This window comes from Mastigoproctus giganteus, chromosome 2 (genome assembly GCF_048544385.1).
Source record: "Mastigoproctus giganteus isolate SK-2022 chromosome 2, ASM4854438v1, whole genome shotgun sequence".
Taxonomy (NCBI): Eukaryota; Metazoa; Arthropoda; class Arachnida; order Uropygi; family Thelyphonidae; genus Mastigoproctus; species Mastigoproctus giganteus.
The window spans coordinates 44688719-44711638 of NC_143576.1; the positions used below are offsets into that span (position 1 = coordinate 44688719).

General features: G+C 36.5%; 1 protein-coding gene across 1 annotated transcript in view; it reads left to right on the forward strand.

Moving 5' to 3' along the window:
* The first annotated feature begins 854 nt into the window (after window positions 1-854).
* Window positions 855-22920, forward strand: part of LOC150089286 (synaptogenesis protein syg-2-like) — a 684886-nt gene continuing 662820 nt past the window's right edge. The window contains exon 1 of the mRNA XM_090368466.1: window positions 855-963. Within this exon, the coding sequence (XP_090224592.1) occupies window positions 924-963 (40 nt within the window). The 5' untranslated portion in view covers window positions 855-923. The remainder of the gene's footprint in view (window positions 964-22920) is intronic.

Below are 22920 nucleotides of genomic sequence, written 5' to 3' on the forward strand. Positions count from 1 at the left end.
CAACCCAGATAATCGAGAGTCTACTGTATTGTATTCTAATGATTCCTCTTGGACCAGTAGGAAAATACCTTTTTGGTTTCAAGAATAGGCATATTAATGAGACTGCAGAAAGTGAGAAGATTACTGAAAAAGATTTTGGATATTTCTGAGTAATTTCGAATTACGCTCTACAGTTTCTGGGCCCGAAAACTCCATATCCGCAATTATAGAAAATATGAATTTCGTACAGATGCCTCCTCAGTTTATGATGTGTGCGCGGCTCCGAAGTTATAGTCCCACTGAAACTCAAGAACTGTCAAGAGACAGATAAATCACGCCTCTAATGGGAATGCTATTGATTACCCAAGCTGTTAAAATAAATGCTGACTTATCTTAAATATGTTAAACTGGTGTGTTTGGATCATGCGGGTGAATTATTTCCATTCTGATTTTGTCAATTTATTATGATCCACACGCTCAGACAGACAGAAAAAACGAGCGAGCGAGAGAGAAAGAGAGAGAGAGAGAGAGAGAGAGAGAGAGAGAGATGACGAAAGTAATTTTGCTCACTGGAAGAGATAAAGGAAAATTAATGGATGTGTAACAATTTGTTTAGAATGTTACTTAAAGTTGTTTCTGGAGGAGAAGTTATTAATATAATATTTATTACCAGGTGAAACTGTCCCTGTGTGCATTCGGCTATCAGATTGTTTTGCTTGCTGCTTCCAATAAACGACTGCTGCTTAATGAACAGAACTTTCGTGACGAAAGTTCAACTAAATCCTTCACGTTGTCACCGATATTCGCTTGATGGCGCCACGATCTCTCACCGTGATCACAGCGTTACAACCACTTGTATCAGCTCGTAGTCACGGGGGAAGTATTGCGGCGTGCAGACGTGAGGGGGTGTGTGTGTTTTTGAGGCTGTTGGATATCACCTCAGGATGTTGGCCTGTTTGTTGATGTTCGTTCTCGCCGCCAAAGGTAGGAAGTTCTTTGCGATGTTGCTTCTTATTGTGTCTCTGTATGTCGGCTCATCCGAAGGGAAACAGACCGAAGGAATCAAAAAGGAAACCGCTGACGTTTGAAAAGTTTTCTTTCATATGTAATAAAGCACATTCTCTCTTGATAACTCCTTTGGGGGAAGAAAGAGAACGTTTTAATTATTGGTTTCCTCCTAGTTACTTAACACACACGAACCCTATTTATCGCTTATAGGTTTACATTGGGGTGTATCGTGGAAACTTTACTCGTTCAAACTTTTTAGCCAACTTTAAACACTCAAATATTTGTGTATTTCAGGCTCATTTATTGTCTGCTTCAGCGATGTTAGTAATATTTTTTATTTTTGTCGCCAGTATTTTCAAAACAAAATCCTCCTCTCAAGATGATCCATCTTTTTATAATTAAAAAAGACCAAAGTGAAACAAAATCACGCCTACGTTTCCTTGTTATGGATGGAACATGGAACTTTTTTTATTTTCGGAATTCTAGTCTCGAAAAGTGAAGTTCAGTTTAATCGCGTTTGAATAGTGTTTTGCGTCAGTTAATTCACAAGTACGTCAGTATTAGCAACATCGATTTAATAAATTTTGCCATTGCTAAATTTGTTAAACTAATTCGGCAATAAAGTTGAAGTTTTGTTTTTTTTTTCAACCTTCCTTCAAACGAAAAACAGATACTTGTTAACTATCCTCCCGCCAGTAGTTATGACGTCACCATATAGCAGTAAATCTAACCTAACCGGTGTATCTAATCAGAGTGGTGATGCCATAACTACTGGTGGAGGATAATTAACAAGTATCTGGAAACATTTTAATTGTTCATTTACTGCAATGTCTGTTTACCCTATTATATGATAATAAACTCCACAAGTAAGTATTTAAGAACTAGTCTGATGATAATCTAGATTGAAATTCTTCATAGAAGTGCTAAAAAAAAATCAGAGGCCGCTTGGCACTTTTGGGGAGGGAAATATTAATTTATCCTTAGTAATGGTAATATACTCTTAGTAATAGTCATCGAAAGATATTGAGGTGAAAATGACATCTTCTCGCTATGTATTAAAGCATTTCCGAAAATACTCAAGTGACTTTATTGGTCCCACTTGATCTTTTTTCCACTGAAAACATATGTGCTGTCAGGAGAAGCTCAACACACAAGCTCTCGCTTGTTATTTAAAATAAAAAAGTGGCCACGCTAAGTTCTAAATCCACTAAGTGCAAAACGATGCAGGGACATATGGCTGCAACTAAGATAAGCTATTTCAAAAAGAGACCAGATATTCGGAGAGTGAATTGCGAAACAGGCTGCAAATTTCTCTTCTGAATAACAAAATAAAGTTTTCTGTGTATATTCCGAGATGGCCAGGTAGGATCAGGAGCCTAAAAGAATATCTGTATTTTGTGCTATCTCGTGGATTCGAACACGCGGCGTGCATAACTATGTACTGTTATTTGCCCACTCACACGGTACCGCTTAGCACGCAGGATATTTCATAACTCCTGGGCCGTACTTTCAGAACTGAAAAATAATAAAAACAGTTTCTTTTATTCTTCATCTTGTAAGCCCCTCTGACCTAATGAGGTCATCCCGGAATATAAACAGAACATTTACTGATGCTTAATTCTGTTGATACTGAGATCATTTTACCTCACTTTTTACAACTAAGTTGAAATTTGATTCATATCAGCAATGCAACCAAAGCGTGTCCTCTCGGTTATTTTTTTTTTAAAACAAATCCTGCTGATTTCTTTTGTACCGGAACGTCTAAAGGCTACACGGGCCCCTGCCCATCCCAGTGGAAACTACTTCACTGGACAACATCCACATTATAACTTTTAAATAACAGATATGAACAAGCTCTCCCTCCTCTCGACGCCACTGAGTGGGCTGAGTTTAGTGTAATCTGGGTTCTGATGCCCCTTATATCTACGCGTTCAGTCTGCTGTTTTATTTATTAATTTGCTAGTATTATATCTAATACTGAAATAGCTGAGGGATGCACATGAGCTAAATGAAGTTGTAGGTAGTGTTGATACGTATATTTGCCTTTACTTTTTACTTCAAAGAGTTTTCATAGTGCCAGCGAATCGTTCTGAGGTAACTGTTCTATGTTGATATTCCACAACCTCATGACGTCCATCGATTGTGTGTACTCGTCGTTAGGTGTATTCTTGTGTACTCAAATTACAGGTGTGTCCGATATTAGTAATGTATAGCAAGGTTTGCCGAAGTTCAGCCCTGTCTCGAGCATGGTCGCACACTGTTTGGTTAACAGAAAAGTACGATCAATCATTTTTTGCATTTTTACAAATCATCCACAGCGCGTGGTTACTGGGAGATTTGCTAGCATACGCAGTAGGTAATGAAACAAAGAAAAGAATGCATCATCTGTTTATTACGTTAATCAGTATAATTTAATACATGTAGTGCTGATGTTTTTACAAATTACGAACCACAGTTGATGTATGTAGTGATAAAGCCATATTACACATTAGTTGTCGGTTGCTTATCTGCTATGAAATTTCATTTGTACCTCGCAGCTATTTGCTATGAAATTTCTTTAATATGGCTGCTAGACACTCATGGAACAATGCATTCAATTATACTCCGTAAGAAGAATTGGTGGCACTAGTAATCTATTTCTTATTATCATTATAGCGACTAACATGCTACACAACTCCTAAATCACTTCAAACTCCTCTGATCCTATTAGTCGTCCCGAAGTACAAACTGGAAAATTGTTATTATGTGCTGTGAATTTCTTCTCAATAGAAAAGAATACCCAGAAGAAATTCACAGCACACACACCAATAATTAACCAATAATCAGCCAAGAAGCCAGACAAAGTTCCCATGTCTAAATATTTTGTGATCTTTATATCTGCCTTCTTAATATTCACACTGATGAGCTTGAAAAACTTTCAGTAGTAAAAGGATTTTCAGATATATGAGATGTACGTTGTACAATTCATCTCGTGCTTTGTGGGATGAATTGTTCTTGCAGAATGGCTCATAGAGCATTTACAATGTTCTGCAGTATTTCATCTGCTCAATGAAACTGAGTGATGACAAACGGGCAGCAGAAACGCTGTTCTCTGACAGTCTCTCGTTAACCTTGACTGTCTTGAGAGTTATCACGGTACTCGAGTAAAGAGTGAAATAACAAACACACGTGTTGTTGGAGAGAAGCGGATTACTACTTATGGACGTCCACAGGGACAGGCTGCTCAGAATGAGGGGAAAATAGGGACGTGCTGCTCAGAATGAAGGGAAAATAACTACAAACAGCTGGCGATTGGTATTAAATGGGACTTTTTATGAAAATAAAATAAAGTAAAGATTCCTTTAGTACATAAACTACAAGATTACATATAACTATAACTAACACCGACAAAATTTTTCAAGAACAAGGATATCTCGTATGTTTCATGCTCGAGTCTAAAAATTGAAGTTTGACTCCATACTTTCATTATGAAACGGGAACCGACTTAAAGCTCTGAGCCGAATAAAGGATGACATTTTTACCTGCCCGCTTTTTCTCCCCATCTACTGCTTACCATGTCTTTCCCTTCTGCACAAATACTAATGAGATGCTCTACAGCCCTTTGCTTATTGCATCGTGCCCTTTTAAAATACACGTCGAATTTGTTTATATGGTACTCATTTTAAGACTTACTTGCTGTAAGAATGGACATAATCCCGAGTATGTCATCATTTCACTTCTTCATTATTTTAGCCCTGAATAGAAATAGTATTGACATTGTCAAAAATATTTAATGAGGAACTTTATAAGCTAACGTGGAAATGAATTTTGTTTTATGTAGGGTGGCCCTTGTAGGTTAGTTCAACTCTGCCTTGGTACTCTGATGACACAGCACTCGGTAAATTGACTAGAAATGAGTGTAGTGCTATGTTTGCGCAGTGTGCGTTATTTAGTTGTTTCTGGTCACTACTATAAATCATCGATTAACAGGAAAACTGCTTGCCAGTACTCGTCCACGCCACGAGGAGGCGGACCAAAACGTACTGCCTTGCACAAGGCAAAAAAAAATATTTAAAAATATGAAATAAAATAAATAAATAAATAAATAATAATAAGTAAAGAATAAGTGAAAAATAAAATAATAAAAATAAGAATAAAAGATTGCTATTTATAAATATGATTTAATAGATTCAAGAAGATTCTTGAATTTAATAAATTCAAGAAGCTTTCGAGCTTCTTGAACGTGAGGTTATAGTCTGACAGCGCAGTTGTTAGTGTTTTTTGATAATAAATGGCTTTTTAAGAAAAGTCATTGGAAATCCTGTTTGCTGGCTTTTCTTTATATAGGTTTATTGCAGAAAACTTAATTTTCTACTAAAGGCGCATTCGTTTCCACATTAGCGATCACAGCCCGCTAAATAAATAAAAATAAAATAAAAACTTTTGATAAAAAGGTGTTACTTTAGTTCTGCCTTAGTCATTTCGATATCCAGTGCTGCTTCTGTTTCCTTTGCTCTTCCAAAGAGTCTCGTCCATTGTCTCCTCAATCAGTGAGCTCACTCAGCTCGTCAGTAATCTTTTCCATATTATCATGAACCTTGCCGGATTCTACCACTTTGAATTCAATTGATTTGCGAGTTTCTAGTGGCGTTGCCTCAAAATCTTCATAGTTCTGGACCACCTCTGGCCATGATTTTCGCTATAATTCGTATAATTTGTTTTACACGAAGACACAATGCTATCGGTAGTCCTTTTGGTGTTGCATGCCTTCCAAGAGGCATACAAGATCAATATTCTGGAGCAAAAGGTAATGTTGATCATTACCTTTTGTCCCAGATACAAGCTTGTTCATTGCATAATGACTCTGCATGCAATAATATACTGGACAGCGTACTTTCATCAGAACTGTTTGTGGGAAATATATATATATATACATATATATATTCGACATTTGAGCCAATGTTATCAAGATTAGTGGGCTGCTCTGCAGCATTTTCAAATCCCATGAAAACTTCGTTGTTCTAGTTGTACCTCGCGAAGAAGAGCTAAATCATTCACTTACATTTTCTCCACATAACTTAAATAAAAAACTTGTTAAAATTCCCTGTGATTTTCGCCGTGGTGCATGAGCAAGGTATCATCAGCAATAAAATCAGACGAAACCTATCCGCTCTAGATCTTCCTATATATTTTTAGTTTCTGCTTCTCTTTGTTATGAATGGCCGGAATGCATCTCTTCTAGAACAGGTCTGCGTGCTTCATCGACTTTAAAATCCAATTTTCGATGAAGTGACTGCCCGCATTTGTAGGAAATTAGTCAAGATACAATATTTTTGTTGCTTTCCGTCTGCACTTATAGCTTTCCCCTGCAATAACACTTTCATGCGATGGTATCAAAAATTAGCCCCTCGGCTATAATATTTGAGGAACTTGAAATCATATTACGTACTTGTTTCCCCATCTTTGATTATTTTCTTTCATCGTTTATTATTGTACGCGCTGTTGACTCAGATTTGAGGCTTGCGCACTATGACACTGAAGCTCCATCGCACTTCTGTAAGCTTCGCACATCCATTGCCTTCAGATTTTTCCGCCTTTCATTTTGTCACTCGCATTCACAATGTTCACTTCTGAAAGTAGCATAACACGTAAGAGAAAAATTGGAAAAATGACAACTAACGATTGTAGCAGCTCACAAAGGCACGATCATCTTTTCACGATCGCTAGGAAGCATTAAAATATGATCAACGTGTCGCGTTTAGATTTGAAAACTTTACTTTTAGAGCTTGTGTTTGAACATGAACTATGAAATTCATAGAGTGAGTATGAAGTGTGATATAAAAGATGAACCGTGAGACTCCGAATTCACACTATGAGGGGAGCAGCTACGTGAGCGGCGCCTGTGTTGGGAATGAATTTGAATATTGTATTTAAGATGTGAGTTAATTATAACTGGGTACAATACATTGAGTAATTTTAAATCATTTACACTTGATAAGTATTTTTTTCTATATTTAAGAGCATTGTTTTGAAATATAAGCAGGTTCATTCAAATCGAATTCAGTTGTTTAAATTTTCACTTTTCTATATATCTCTTTGAGGCATGCTAGCCTCTCTATGAAACATAGTTTTCTTTCTTTCAGAAGATATAATAGATACACAGCAGACGCTTAATTATATTCTACTATAATGGAGACCATGTGTCCATTAGTGTCGTTTTGTTATTATATTCTCTGAAACGGGAATTGGACATTTATTTGCAAAATTATTACCCAAATAATTCATAGCTTTTCATTTAAATATTTTCTCATAATATTTTGCTAGTATTTTATTTTTACTTTGTTCTCATTATATATAGACAGTGTAGAGCCAATTGAATTTCGGAAGGTCATACATACCTAATGAAATTATTTTTACTCAAAATTAATCTAATTAATAAAAATTACTGAGACCATCGGATTCTACGCTGTTACACTAATTCCTCACGAATAGCCAATATTCCACTTGACTTATTTTTTCAGGACAGTGTTCATGAAAATATATTTTACACCACATGGGACATAAATTTTCAAAATCTAATAATATCCGCTATGAATCTGATCCGGAAGGTCTGTTTGTTATTTGGTACTAGAGATAGTACCACGGAAGGTCTGTTTGTTATTTGGTTTTTGGAGAGGAGCATTAGCAACTAAGGCCATATTGCTCCGGGGATATGCGGTGGTCATTCCCTGACCTTTCCGCATCCTCCGTATTTGGTGGGCACGGGCTCGAACCCCGGTCTAATCGAGAAGTGTGTGCTACACACTGCTGCTCCTGCCCATCTGGCTACGGAGGCGCCACGGAAGGTCTCTTCAGAGATTTGGCAAGATTCTTTGAGCATCCATAACACGTTTCTAGTTAGCATAATTTCAAAAAGGTTTGGCGCATTCCTCCTTACCAAGCGCAAAAGAGTCTTGTTAATAGAGGAAGCCGGTGGAACGATATTAATATTCATGATGCACTTTCAAATTTGACGTTTTTCACGGCAAATATTTTTTTCTCTAACTCCTAAATTCTCATAATATCTGCATATCATATACATGTATTGCTTAAATATATACGTACACATATTTTAAATCACCCTTTTCTCAAACAGAAGGAAGAAGCCCGTGCTAGCCTGTAGCATGGGATTTCCTGCTACAAGCTAGCCCATTCGGCAATAAATAGTCATTTTATTTATGCATATTATTGTGGAATTAGGATCGAGCAGAGCTCCAATGGTATTACCATAAACAAAGACGGGGTTTCTGTATCGCTTCCACAGTGTCTGGAATTATAGAATTGATATTACAGAATAAATATAATTAACATAAACAATGCAGATACCCTTCATGGCCTTATTTGCCTCTGCGTTTAGCCAAAATACCTTAAACACCAATCTAGATTTTATTTCTGTTTCCAAGAAAAATTTTCAATGTCATTTTAAACTCTATGTATTTATTCGTGTACAAGGTAGTAAAATTCGTAATACACACATCAAGACATTTTTACTAACATAATTTTGTTTCTGCTGCTTTTGAAATCTGAACTTTTCCCGATTTTTTATCCCGATTATTGTGAAAATTACATTGGAGATCAATGGAAATCTTTCTGACATAGCAAATAATATCAATCCGACTTTATCAAAACTTAATCGAAAATAATTTTAATAATGTTATTTATTTGTTTACTAGCTACAAACCATTCGGCAATTTACTCTCCTCGAGTTATGCCAAATGTTATTAGGAAGGAAAGGTTATGTGACATCGACTGTATTCATTCATATTAATTTATTCCATATACAGTATATATATTTTTTTTTCAGAGAGAATTTATCCAGTCCCTTTCAATATTAAATGAACTTTCTAGTTGAGAAAATTAGTTATGAGCTTATTATTATTATTCAAATGAACTCTCTGACTATGTTACTAAAGTTGTTCATGATCGCGGCTTTCTGGAGTTCCATGTAGATGTTCTCTTATTATTATTATTATTTATTTTTCCTGTACAGGTAGTGTGTTCAGCATGAATAAGCAATGCTAATGGCACTGCTCTTCGTGGACTGGTGTTGTTCGTGGAGTCCCAAGGCGTTCGGTGCTGTACTCTTTGTTTTCAGTGTTTATTGGTGATGTTGCTGAAGGTACGTCGAGCTTGGTGTCTCGATTTGCTGGTAGTGCAGGGGTTGGCGGAGTGCTTGGTGAAAGCATGACTGCTGTCAGGGTTAGCTTGCCATTGGTGGATGCAGGATGCTGCATGGGTAGCAGTGATCCGGGAGTGGCTTATAAGGAGTGCAGTGCTGCGCTCAGGGTGGTGAAGTGTGGGACAGACCTGAGGGTGGGGGGTAGCTGTGGGCTGCCTGGGTGGTGCGGGTGGTTCATGGGGTTTTGTCGATGATATGCAGAGGCTTTACTGGCAGGGATGAGGTGGTTGTCCCTTTATGCAGGGTCATGGTTTGGCTGCAATTTGAGTACTGTATGTAAACTGTTATTTTTAATTTAAAAAATTCTGTTTTCAACACCTGTTTTTTAGATCTAAAAACAAAACTTTTATTAATTCTGCTGGAAATTGAAGGAAAAAGAAGTCTGACTCAAAATGCGAACACGAGACTGCTGTAAGTCTCGTCCATTTTCAATATATGTATATGTTAGATACTAATAATCATTTCCATTTTCAAATTTATTTTAGATTTGTCGTGTCGTAAAGATACTTCCATGGGCATTGTTCTTCTGAATTTAATTAATTTAACCACTTTGTTAAATAGCTATGTTAAAATGATGCATTTGCACTAACCTACATATTCTAGTTGCAGTATTTGACAATATAGACCAGTATTTGACATTGAGTTGCGTTTGCTATTATATGTAACTTTTTATTTTTAATTAAAAATTTTAAATTTATAAATATTATGTTTGTTTTTTTTATCAATGTCATTTTCAGTTAAAACGTTTATTAGTTCTGCACAAAATAAGGAAAACCTCACAAACCTAAAATATAAAAATGAGTGTATTCGTTACTTTTCATTTTCCAGTTTATAAAATCGATAAGGATACGAAATTGAGAAATTAAATTTCACACCGACATTTCTGTTTCTATCTTACATATAGAAGCAGAAATTTTTATTAATTCTGCTGAAAATAAATTTAAAAAAAAAAACTGCATACATATAAAGTATGAACATTAATTATTGGGTATTTCTGTTTTCAAGTTGATAAAATTGTTAAAAACTAAACTTAAAAATTAAACATGCGTACTTATTTCTGCTTATGAAAATTCTAATTTTGATCATTTTGATTCTTATCCAAGCCTCAGCTACATAATTTAAAATAGGCTGATACTTACTAGTACTAATACTAACACTAGGTGGGGTAGTAGATGACACATCACCGGGTGCAATATCACACTATGCGTATTGGAGGCTGGAAGTGGTGAAATTCATGTTTAGCCTCCAGAGCAGTTTTTTCGGTATCCCCCACCCAATCTCCTTTAACCCATGCACGAAACTACTAGTACTAATACTAATATAATATAACACTAAAAATATAATACTATCACATAATAATAATAATAAAATACTAATACTAAAAACATAGGAGGCTTGAAGTGGTGAAACCCATTTATAGTCTTAAGAGAAAGTTTTTCAGCATCCCACTACATCTCCTGCAAACTATGCACAGTGCAAAATACAATAGGTTTTAACACCGTTCCTGTTTGGGGTTTTCATTAAAAAAAAAAAAAAAATACTACGTACGATTATAGTGCTTTACCCAGTTCTGGTCTAAACGAAATTAAACTCCAAATGGGCCCATTCCATCATCAAAATAAAATCCACTTTTCTTCGCGCATAAAATGCAAAGGGGATAGCTTACTCATTTTCAATAGTAATAAGTAGCCAAGAGTGACAGATATCGACGATGCCACCTGGCCTCAGAAACGATCCAACCCAAAACCTCAGGGTGATCCAGGAGTGCACTCGTAAACACCACCAGATAGCCAGGATAATACATTAGAAGCTAGTGAGGAAATACCAGTTGATCAAAAAAATTGTATCGCATTACAAGTACGAACTCCAGGCCGTACTAGAGACCCTAACCCACAAGCTGTACTGGGCCACCGCCATAATAACGGACAAGACAAGCCCGCACTACAGATCCGACATAACCCTTATCAACAAGAAGGAAAATGCTACCTCTCTGATCGACATAGCGGTGCCCAACACTGGCAACCTCCAGAAAACTCTTGAGGAAAAGATCAGGAAGTGCACAGACCTAAGACAGGATCAAGAGTTGCGTCATATGGAACAAGTAACGACTATCCCGATCACCGTGTCAATCACCATCATGGTGCCAAAGATGCCACATGAGCCTAGTAACAGTAAGTCTCCCAGAGAACACTTACAAGGAACCCGAGAAAGTTGCAATATTGAACACCTGTAGGATGTTTTCAGCAGTAATAACAGACAGACATAACAACCACCCTGTGCACTTGGTACCAGTACATGTCACGGGGTGTAACCCCCCTCCCTCCAATCAGGGAGATATAATAACACAAGTATAACAATAATAATCTTATTTTGCATTTTGTGGTTTATCTGCATTCATTTTAATACTTGCTAAGTTCTTCTGCGAAAATGGATTTAATTCGTATAACTCAGCTGCCTTACCGATCAGTTTCTATTAATAACGAATTTGACAAGAGAAATTTCTAAATGGATTTCGGATAATTCAATACGGCTTTTGGCGGAATATAACAGGCTACACACCATTCTTTATTTGCTTAAAGTTTGTAAGTTAAAATGGGTAGCACTTGAATGGAATTACACTAAATTTCCAAGGGTCTCGTGCCTACTCACTGTACTCTTTTCCCTGTAAATGCCAAGCCACGTAGATTAATCTCTTAGAGTACTCTATAAAAGCGATGTTTTCAGTTCTTCTAACGCACAGGTCGGCACGTAAGAGAGAAGCTAACACCGTGCTTCATAATGGATCCATACATTGCCGTTCGCGCTGCGGACTGCGCCATTTAAAGACTAAGTGAGACTTAAAGACAAACACCAAGTGCGTTGCTGTTAAATCTGCTAAAATTGACTCCGACGCTTTTACTTGAGAAGACTTTCTTTGTTCTTTTCAGTTCTCACCTCTTTTTGTGCGAATTCTTTAAAGTGCAAAGCAGCGACTTTCATTAGTTACAATGATTTGATTGAAGAGTATGGCTATCCACTTATGGTATTACCTTAGCATCTTTACTCTCGCTCCTGCTACAATGGTCACACGAAATTGGCTCTTTTATAAAAAGCACATGCATTTTGCTACAAGTTTTTCAACTTTAAAGTAAAGATGAAATTTAAAATTAAAGTATTAGTTCACACCTGACGCATTGCTTACACGATACATTCAACAGGACGCAAAATAACGAAATTAACCCTTCCCGGACTGAGAAAAGCAATAATTTAATATTGTAGATAATAGAAACTTTGTTATTAATTAGTTTGATAACCATGCACAGTTATTAAAAGTTGTGGAAAAGGCACTTTTTTTTCTTTTTTTTTTTTTTTTTTTGTAAATTAAACATGTGCAGATAAATACACGAGATTTTCTTCATTTACAAATGTTTAATTAAACTAAAATAAACTAAATTTAAAATTCTTGACATTTTTTAGGGAAATTCTACAGTTCTAACTCTAAGCGAATAAAGAAAAACAAACTAGCTTTAGAAGGATAAATGAAATCCCAAAAACTTTATAGAATATGAGGAGGTAAATCAGGAGGTAAGAATACGGAATACAGAAGAAGATTTGTATTGCACTGTATTATATAGATGGGATATGAATTACATACATCATTGATAAACAACGCAGATACGATATGATCCGCAACGGCCAGAGACTTGACAAAGGTTAAGGGACTACATAAAACGTCTATAACACATAAGTGAAAATAATACCAGACAATAAAATGTAATTACATTAAGAAATATACATAAATGAAATTTGTAGTTTACAGAAATTCTGAGAGGTACAGGACGATCAGGTACACAAGTATATGTTTAAATACAAGTAGGCTCTTCGTTCGACATGCAGCTGGGCATCAGTTCGTTTGTGAGAGCGTTCATCTATGACTATGAAAGTTTCCGTTCTCAGCCTCAGATGACCGGTGGAGACATAACTTGAAACAGATATCTACAGTTATCGGGAGGGGCCACAACAGAGGAACCTGTTCGGCCAGCGAACGCCTGTAATTGCGATCTAACACAAATTTCAGGAGAGCTGTCCTTATCATTTGTAAGGTTTTTATTATGGAAAGCACCCGGACGGCTAGAAATATGTCTCAGATTTTCAGCCTTTTATTCTTTACTGCAGAAATGGAATAGCTGTGAGAGTAAGTGGTGGTTGCCATTGACATATGTCCCATAAGTCACAGGAGTTGATTATGCCAACGAGCATTATAACAGGTTGAGGTTGTTCTTGTGCTCTTCTCACTTGAAGTAGATGTGGGATTTGAAATACTGGACAAGTTGGTGGGCCTTTGTTAGAGAGGGAGGCAATGTTTGGGTTGTCTACTTCATTATCCAATATTCACTGGCGAAGATGAGTTTCAGAACAGTTGCTATTTTTGTTGTGGTAGGATTTTAGAAGCATCAGCGACTAAGGCCATATTGCTCTGTGTATACTGACTGTAAATAGCGCATGTTCTGTGGTCGATTTTCTGTTTTGCTGGACGACAAACCCGAGTTTCCCCGATAAAAAACCATGCTGCTCTCGCCTGAGACCGACTAACTGAGCCACATCTTTTCCACCAGGTGTGAGGAGAACGGCGAGCTTACCAACTGTGCTATCCACGAGGACTCTGCGTTAGGAGGACTTATTCCAGTAGCTTCAGCAGCGTGGATGCAGTCGAGACCCGCTAAATAATGAAGTATCCAGGATACTTCATTATTCATCAATAAAAAAAAAAAACCTTTAAGCTGTTCTAAATCTCTAAATTTTCAAATTCCCAAACTATTAGTGAAATACGAGGGGACGGGAATTTCCTTCTATCCGTCTTCTCTTCCTTTTGTCTATTGAAACACACCCCACCACACTTTTGAAATACGGCAATAGAACGTTCCCGAGCTATAAATACGCCCTTCTACACGTGTTCGCTTCCCCTTTGAAGATGGTATAAACGAAAGCCCCAATCAAGCTTCGGGAATTCATCTCCCTTTATACTTTAAATTATTTGCCATGCATGGATTTAGGGTCAAAGCTTGCTTCTATTCCTTCGTCCTCTTACAAGATTTATTTATCTCTAGGCAAGTCTTTCAATACTATTCTAATTACATCATACCTGGATGCAGTTATTCCTGAAAAATATCTCAGGTAAGAGAATTTGTTGACTTATTATTTATTATTCCTATAATATTTATATTTATTACTCTATTTCTATTTGGTTTAAATTTACGCCATTGATTTTAAATTCAAAATGAGGGCACAGATACTCTACAAGAGAAAATCACAATAAGTTAGCATTTATCCGATTTTACTAATATTAGCGGGTCTCGATTACACAAGTTGTCTGTCCAACATGTCTAGTATCAAGTTTCGAGACTATATGATTCCTATAATAGTTTTTACACGATGTCAGAGTGGATGCAGTGAATATCACTGCATCCACGCTTCAGTGGGGAACACTCTCTCAAAGGATGTTCCATCTACTTGGGAACATTCTTTGAGAAAAGATGGAATTGAACAGGTAGGATCAAGAATATATGGACTGAGGCCCTTCACAACGAAATGCGGGATTTTATCCACGCCTGCAGGTCCTTGATGGATGCAATGAGTTAATAGCAAGTGCAACTGCTGTCGATCGATTTGGATTCATTGCTCTTTTAGAACTGTAAGACAGTGGAGAAGAAGTTCCAGTTTGGATAGAGGAATAAAAATGAGCCCTATTGATAGGATAGTACAACTGAAGACAGCCCAGAATTTATATGATCACCGTACTGATATTAATAATGCAAAAATTTTACATTTGGAAGAGAGCAGAAACGATAGAAAAACAGGAGATTTCAAAAGGAGAGTCTTAGAATAAATCAGGATTTTCAAATTAGTATTATGTACTACTGCAGATAGATTGCATGGTAATACATGTATTTTCACCGTAACATTGGCACTGAAAGGAAGCGGTTGAACGTGTAAACTGATTCGTGAAGTTTTAGGATTGGAAATTTGCAATATTGCGGATAAACTTCATTAGTTTCATAGTCACAGATGGATATCCCAGTGGAGGACAGTTTGAGTTGTTGCTGTTAGGGACGATTGGAATATTTACTCTGTCGTGTGTAGTGCATTTTCTGTACGTTTGGCAAAATCCGAAACATTGCAAAATTGTATAATAATAATAATTAAAGAATAAAAAAATAATAAATTTTGTTTTATAAACAGAAAATTTATTTATTTTCTTTCATGGATAACCATAAAAGGTCAAAACAGTTCACGATATAAGGAAAATACACAAACAGTGCTGAATTTAGTGGTCACACGGGCTTGAATCAGAGCCACTCAAAACGCTTGTACTTTTGTATCACTCGCATGACCTACCTTCGTGGGTAGCACAGTTGGTAGAATCGCCGTCCTCCCCATACCGGTGGAAAAAACCTTAGTTCGAGTCCCGTCGATGACGTAAGGAAGTTTTATGGGCCTCACAACGTGGCTGAGTTAGTCGGTCTCAGGCGAGGGTAGTTTCTCCCGGAAACTCGGATTTATCGCCCAGCAAAACAGAAAATCGACCACAGAGCACACGCAATTTACAATCAGTATACATGGACCAATATGACCTTAGTCGCTGATGCTCCTAAAACCCTACAACAACTCGCTTAACCACTCGGCTGCGGCGGCCTTCATGATTAAATATCCGTTTATTCTCGGTACAGGCAAGCGCTAGAAGAGTTTACGTATTTGCTGTAATTGCGTACATATTGAATTAATTTGAGTGCGGACAGAAAATCTGGCCGCAGTCAATAATTAATAGGCGCTAGTTCAGAACGGGCCGTGCATTTTTCTATGACAGAGTAAAAACTCGAACCCGCAACATGTTTACGAGGATTAAATTAAATTGATTTTGAAATGAAAATGAAATTAAATTGAAATTAAATTCTCATATTCTATTTACCGTACTTATAATAAGACAATAATCCCTAGACCGCGGGCAGCCCAGCAAAATAAATTATCTGTTTGTACTTCGAAAAATGACAAAAAGGTCAGAGGAGCAAGATAAGAGTAGGTAAATAAAATAGCTGCACTGGTATTTTGCATCGTGGTAATGGCAATGGTACGTACACGCTGACTGCAACCACAACTGATTTAATAACTTTTTATACTGATTCCTAAGAATAGTGAACCCATACCTCCTACCCACCAGTTTCCATTTCGGCTACTTTATGGTCAATTTAGAATTCCCAATGAGGACCATCTTGTCGCAACCATGCTTTGCATTCCAAATCGTGGCGCGAAAGAAATCTTCGATCGATTTTTTTAAGGTATCTTGGCACTCGGCCGCAGATGCAGCAAGCCTATTATATTGAAATGGGGTACACTCGGCAAAGAGGCCGGTCCAAGTGTCATCTGAGCAAACCAACGAGCACTCAAGAACTATAGGAGCCAAGAGGTAAGGAAGATCATCATAGAGGCAATGGAAAGCATCGCATGCCTCTTGCCCAATCTGTTATTTAGTCTTGAGATTTCCTCTTGTCATCAAGTGAACCACTTCCTTCATATATGCAAGAGTATCTATGGAATGGTATGTTCAATCTTCCATAAGAGGAGACCGTCGCATTCTTGTTGGCCTCAGATTTATTTAATTTATCGGAAAAGCCTTGTGTACAAGCCATACCTTTTTGACTGCAGAAATAAATCAAGACGTCCGTGAATGTTTGTTACTTAAAGAAATGCACTATTTGATGGTGGAAATTTCCCAATGTAATGTTGTCGCTCTTATTGCGGACTACCTGTCTGAAGGCCGTGTTGGGGTCGTGACTGACTGCGAAGTAGATTTTTACTTTCTACTACCCTCAAAGATAAGGCTAATCCGTACGCCAGAAATTATTAAATAATCCTGTAAATTACTACATTTGTTATATTTTATTTATTTTTTGTTGTAATGATTGCAGCATGTTCGGCGAGTTGCTTTTTTGGTAGCCACTACTTGAACTTGTATGCCTTTCAGTCCTTCATTTCGATGCGAGATTTCATCGGTTGAAGTGTTGATCGGTTTGTGAGTCGTCACGAGAATCGATTGCATTTTATTTTACTTTTTTTTTCAATAACGTTTGAGTAATTTTTCTGTTGAATTATACCGAATATTAAATTGGTTGCATTCATTTTTGGCTTAAATTAATATTTCAAATTTCACGCAGCTATTCATGAAAAAAAAATTTATATCCAGATTACAGAAACTTCTAATTGTTATGAAATACGTAACCAATAATCCTATAACGGATTATTCATGGTATCTTTAGAATAGCTGATATCAGAAATGTTTCTTATTTTGTGGTAAATACTGCATAGCCGAACTTTCATCACTAATATTTTCCACACTGAGACTAATGTGTCGATCTCGTCTGATGTCTGAAAAATCTTCGTGTGCATGTTCTGTATGAAATATTTATAAGCTCTTATCTTGAAATACGAGGTATTCACTTTCTCAATGAGTGGAATACTGTGAATTGCAGTTTTTTTAAAACCCTATTTTGTTAAACATGAATTTTATTATTTATTTTTTTAGATGGATTGGATTAATGTTATTATTATAATTCAATAGAAATTAAAATATTAGGATTAATATAATGAAATAGTTCAATAAAATTCAGTGTTTTATTTATTCCAGTTTTTTATTTTCAGAACTATACAGTAAGCTTCGTATTTATGCACACTCTCTTAGCTCCTAAGACAGTTACTCCACCGGGAGCGATTTTCCCAAAGATATAGCTGCATAACGGAGGATCCGTGCCAAAAACATGTATCCGCGTCTTTGTTACCTCGTAATGCATACATGCCTAAGGGTAAATCTACAAAACTATGACAACTGGGTAAACAAAGATGTCCCCAAGGGGAAGGGATATTATAGGTTTCTTTACTGCTCTGTTACACCCATTCACTAAGAACAGGTATAACATGCTGGTTTATGCGCTTGATCTGAAGACTCTTACTCCGTTAAGCCTTCCCACAATTCCCTGTCTTTCATAAGCAAATTTAAAAAAAAAGAATGATTGAGTCCCGTCTTGTCGGAAGGCTAAATGTACTACGTAGTTTCTTCGGCTAATAGCAATGTATAATGTCAGTATCCTTGTATCATAATTAGGTACACGTGATCCATTGTGATATCTGTATGTAAAACATTTACTGCTAATAACGGTAATAAAAGTAGAAAATAAAAAGTAGCTAATAAAAGAAGAAAATATTAAATTTTCTACAAACACAAATATATAGTTTCTGTGGGATAGTTGGATGGAAAAATTGTAGAGAGAGAATGGTCCCATGTGATGCAGAAAATACTTTGTTGTTCGTGTTTCAATGAGGAAAAAAAAACTATTTTGGCTTCCTAGAACATGTGAGGAAATGTTGAAAAATTGTATCCAAGGCGGAGCTCGACACGCAAGTAAAGTAGAATGAAGTGAAGACGCAGTAACTGTGTTCCTGTTACTATTCGCAGGGGAAGAGAGAAAGTCAATCTCGAAAAGTGTCGGTGAGAATAACGACTTGCAGAGTTTGTAAAGTGATAAGAGAAAAACTCGATGATATTCACTAGAGATATGAATCCATCATAAGAGTGGGCAACTCCCCTGCGTCGTGTCTCGGTCTTTGCTAAAAAAAAATATACGCCATACCGCGTCACTAGTTCACCTGAGTCTACTAAACTGAAAAGTAGTTGAACAACTTCAAAACTGCGCGTTGTTCGGCAAGAAGTTATTAATATTTGGAATATCTACAAGATTAAGTGTTAGCGATTCTGGCAGTTCTTGCACATTTGCAAGTAACAGAAGTTGCTCATATTGTTGCGACGTGACGTAACGTCTTACATGAATTCGAATTCTTATTGGTTAAATGATTTCTCCATACCAATATATGCCCTCACAGAGGCGATTCCAGGTAGAAGCTACAGGGCAACTGTTCCCCCCCAATTATAATTAAAATAATGTGGATGTTTTTTACATAGTGATTAAAGCTTAATGATTCTCCAGAACACTGTTTTAATCCTCCCCCCACTTAGATAATCCTGGAACCACCCTTGGTACAGGCGAACCTCCAAAATTTGGCATCACCCATTTTCCATATAATCGTCATAAGGTAATGAGATTGTCTAATTGCTGTTCGTTGAACAAGGTTAGCGACTCGTTGAAAACAGGCTAATAGGGACTAAAGGGCTGTAGCCATATTAGGAACGGTTTCTGAGCTACTCGATTCATACCCGAAACATTGTGTTGATGAAACGATTAGCCAAACACATTTATAGTTTAGCCAATGTTTCTAGAACCTTTCAAATTGCCATTTTTAATATCAACATGGCAACTAGCATACACTTGTAATTGACCAAAATTAAAAGTAAAAATCAAAATCTGTTAACAGGATTTTAGTCTTTCAAAACGCACGTGGAGGCCAATATCTATTCGACACTGAATTATTTTTCCTTCCAAAATATACGGTACTGTGTACATTATTATGGAAGGAAATATAATTTTATTTTTACTATAATCTAAACTTTGACATAGAAAACTATAGTATTATAGTAGAAATTATAGCATTATAGTAGAATTAACATTATTTTTACTATAATATATGTACTATATTTACTGTACTTTTACATATACCATGCGTTCTCTCTCTCTAGAAAAAAAAAAGCCTAGACTTCTATGGCAAACTGCAATATAGAAAAGCAATACTTTTAGCGGCTTACTTTTATGGTTATAATATTCCCACTAGAAATCAGAAAACTTCCATGACTCAGCAAAGTGCAGGTCCGAGATTACCAGGTTTCAGAGGTTCCTAAGATTACTCTGTTTTACCGAGAGTATGCCGGATTTTGTGATCGACTTATCTGTGATAATTGCGATAATACAGTTGGATAGAAAGGCCGTGTAGCTTGTTACAAAAAAATAAGGTTCCAGTTTAACGTTCAGTGGACGATTTAAGTAATCATAAAAATCCTTACTGATGGTATGCATTTTTATTTATATCTCACAGTTATGTCGCTTAGTTATTTTTTTCTGTTAAAAGAATCAATGACCAGTTAGAAAAAGAAAACATACCATTATGTCTGGATTTGATCACGTATACGTGAAACAATAAAAATGCAAGTGAAACATTTTCATCCACCACATTATTGGGTCAAGTTATGCTTATAATACCATATTTTCAATGTCAATTATTCATTTGCGCAAAGACGCCAATTATTGGCTGCATGACAAGGGTCCAGGGGGCGGATCTAGGTTCTTTGGGCCCAGGACTGGCGTTCTTAGTGGGTCAATTTACCCGCCGTGGGAAGGACACTGATAACCACTATGCTATCCACGAAGAAAGCAATTATAATAGCTATATAAGATCTGTTATCCATCCTTATCCTCTGCCCCTGTATGCTGCGGAAGTGTGGGCATCATCAGATTCAGCAACGATAACGTCAAGTCTTTACAGCAGAATCTGGCTCCAAAAATAATCAAATTGAGGAGCTTGTTCACTGTATTGTCATTCCCATCGTCATTATATTATCATTCTGTGATCTATAATGTGAGCCCATAGCGTCAGGCCGTGATGGGTAAGTTGTAATGTTATATGCCAATGTCATGTAATCCTCTTGTTACGAAAATTAAGACTGGTTAAGATTTTTCGAATTATTTACAATTTATCTATGTAGATGCAAGCACGGTTTTGATAATGTATATGATGGACTTCCACTTCATGTTACAACTACGAATTTTGGGAAATAGAAAATGCTTATTGAAATCGGAGCCACTCTTAGTTTGTAATTCCCGCATGTTTCAGGAACGTTTTGGTTTCATAATGACAACATTATGAAATCCATAACCTGCAGTTTGTGGATGGAATTAACCTCAAAATTTCGTTGTGCAACAACGAAATCTTGAGATTAATTCCATCTCATTAAGGTTAATTCCATTATGTGGTTAATTCAGTTTCATGGTGAAGATGCCTTCACATTATGAGACTTATGCATTCATAGCAAATATCGTTTACTCATAGCTTCATATTACCTTGAGGCTTTGCTCTGACTTGTATTCTAATGTGATATGATTTAACGTAATTGTAGAACAACAACAAAAAAAAAACGTGAAGAACTTATCCATCAAGTGGTGTAATTTTTTCCCAGAGTTACAGGGCAAGGCAATGCATACTCTACAAGAAATGGTGATCATACACACTCATTGGGAATTCGATGAGTACAGAATATGAAGATTAAGTGCACATAAATGTTTCATAATAGCGGAGGATTTGCCTAACATTGTACTAGTCACTGTTCTTCACTGCAAGATTCCCAGACCATCACCGTCGTCAGATGATTTGGCTGCCTGCACATTACTCCTGAATGACACACCCATGAAGATATCAGCTGCATGGTCTCAACGGCTACGGTAATGTCATCCTTATAGGGGCTCATCCCAGTAGCGGTAGTGCCATGACGTTACGAAGGCAACTTTGTCTAGGGAGGCCTTCCAGTACATGAAGCGTGAGGGAATTGTTGAAGTATTCGGCATTCTGACCTAAAGACTTCCTCTGGATCAAACGCATGCTCCAGACCTGCGGTTCCTCTTGTACTGAGCAGGATTATTATCTCAACGAGTAGTCATTTCGTTACGATAGCAATCCTGCTCAGTGTTGTTTAAGCTTAACCTCTCTCAAACCGGTCTAAACCACCGACGTGATAAAAAAATATCGCATGATATCTTTTACCACGGCGGTGATTTAGACTGGTTTGAGTCCTTGCTGAGCTAACCTGAGAACAACAAAGTTTTCACAGATGTACCGTTTGTCCACCTCCCCATCTGAATTGGGATCAGGATAGAAAGGGAAATCATCGTTTATAACAATTACATCGGTATACATTTTAAGAAACGTTCTTAATATGAACTAAATTTTTATTTGAAATTTCCTCTACCACGTCAGAATTTTTTACAAGTAAAAATAAACATATATATGTATATTTATTTAAACATATTATATGAGTAGGTATAGTTATACATAGTATGGTGTTACTTATTAATTTTAATTTACAGCTTTTACGGGCTAGCCATTGCAGTGGTAATATGTTCACTAAGACCATAATGTAATATACTGTATAGTATTTTATGTTACATTTATTAGTTTAAGGCGAAGAGTAGCGAAAAACCTAGTTAAGTCTACGATGTACACGTAAGCAAAATTTTTTATCCAAGATTGTTAAAGAATATTTTTAAACATATATATATCTATGTTTAAAATATATAAATCAGCTTACATATTTGCTATATTTGCCTTATATTTAATATTTTAATATTTCTTTAGATGCATACTACTTCCTTTTCTGCTTCTATCCATGTTTATTTATTTGTTTCTTCGCCCTTTTTTCCGCACTTTTTCTATATTACCTCTATATATTACTTACTGTATTTTAAACATTTATACATATTTATTTATTTATTTCGATGGGATTATACTGCACTTTTGCCTTTTTGGCTTTCTCAAGTACTGTAGTTTCGGTGGCTGAGAAAGTCAAAAAGGCAAAAGTATCCTGATAAAATCTTTTCCCCTGTCTTAAACTACTTAATTTTCGTGGGAAATAGTTGAGATGAGAGCGCAAGCAGTGCACCTTAACCCTCATAATTACACACCAGTTTTTCTGAACTTCTCCAGAACGTCACTAATGATCGTCTCATAGTTTGGACGTTGATGTTTCCAAAAAAATTGTGTACTGCATT